The sequence below is a fragment of the Seriola dumerili genome, unplaced genomic scaffold (genome assembly GCF_002260705.1).
Source record: "Seriola dumerili isolate Sdu_G_001 unplaced genomic scaffold, Sdu_1.0 BDQW01005792.1, whole genome shotgun sequence".
Classification (NCBI taxonomy): Eukaryota; Metazoa; Chordata; class Actinopteri; order Carangiformes; family Carangidae; genus Seriola; species Seriola dumerili.
The window spans coordinates 1-288 of record NW_019180047.1 but is presented as its reverse complement, the minus strand read 5'-3'; the positions used below and the strand labels follow the sequence as shown (position 1 = coordinate 288).

The 288-nt window shown below is 56.9% G+C and overlaps 1 protein-coding gene across 1 annotated transcript; it reads right to left on the bottom strand.

The window, feature by feature from the left end:
* Window positions 1–3: 3 nt before the first annotated feature.
* LOC111239907 (high choriolytic enzyme 1-like) lies at window positions 4–285 on the bottom strand (the record flags this gene model as incomplete). The annotated part of the gene is made up of 1 exon (XM_022769851.1): window positions 4–285. A coding segment is annotated over one exon (282 nt), but the record flags the coding sequence as incomplete, so codon positions are not given.
* Window positions 286–288: the final 3 nt, after the last annotated feature.

Genomic DNA, 288 nt, shown 5'->3' with positions numbered 1-288 from the left:
GATGGAGTCCTTCCCGTACTGGATGGAGAAGGCTGTTCTTCCATAGTGCATGATGGAGGAGTAGTCGTAGGGAGTGTTCAGGTTGTTGGTGGGCTGCTTGTAGAAGTTGTAGGCCATCTGCGGATCGATGTTCTCCCAGTTGATCCTGACGTAGTGGTCGCGGTCGCTCCTGGTCTGCTCGTGCTGGAAGCCCAGAGCGTGGTTGATCTCGTGCTGGATGATGCCGTGGTAGAGGCAGCCCTGCCTGTTGAGAGAGAGCACCTGTCTGCCTCCCTCTCTGCCAAGAGC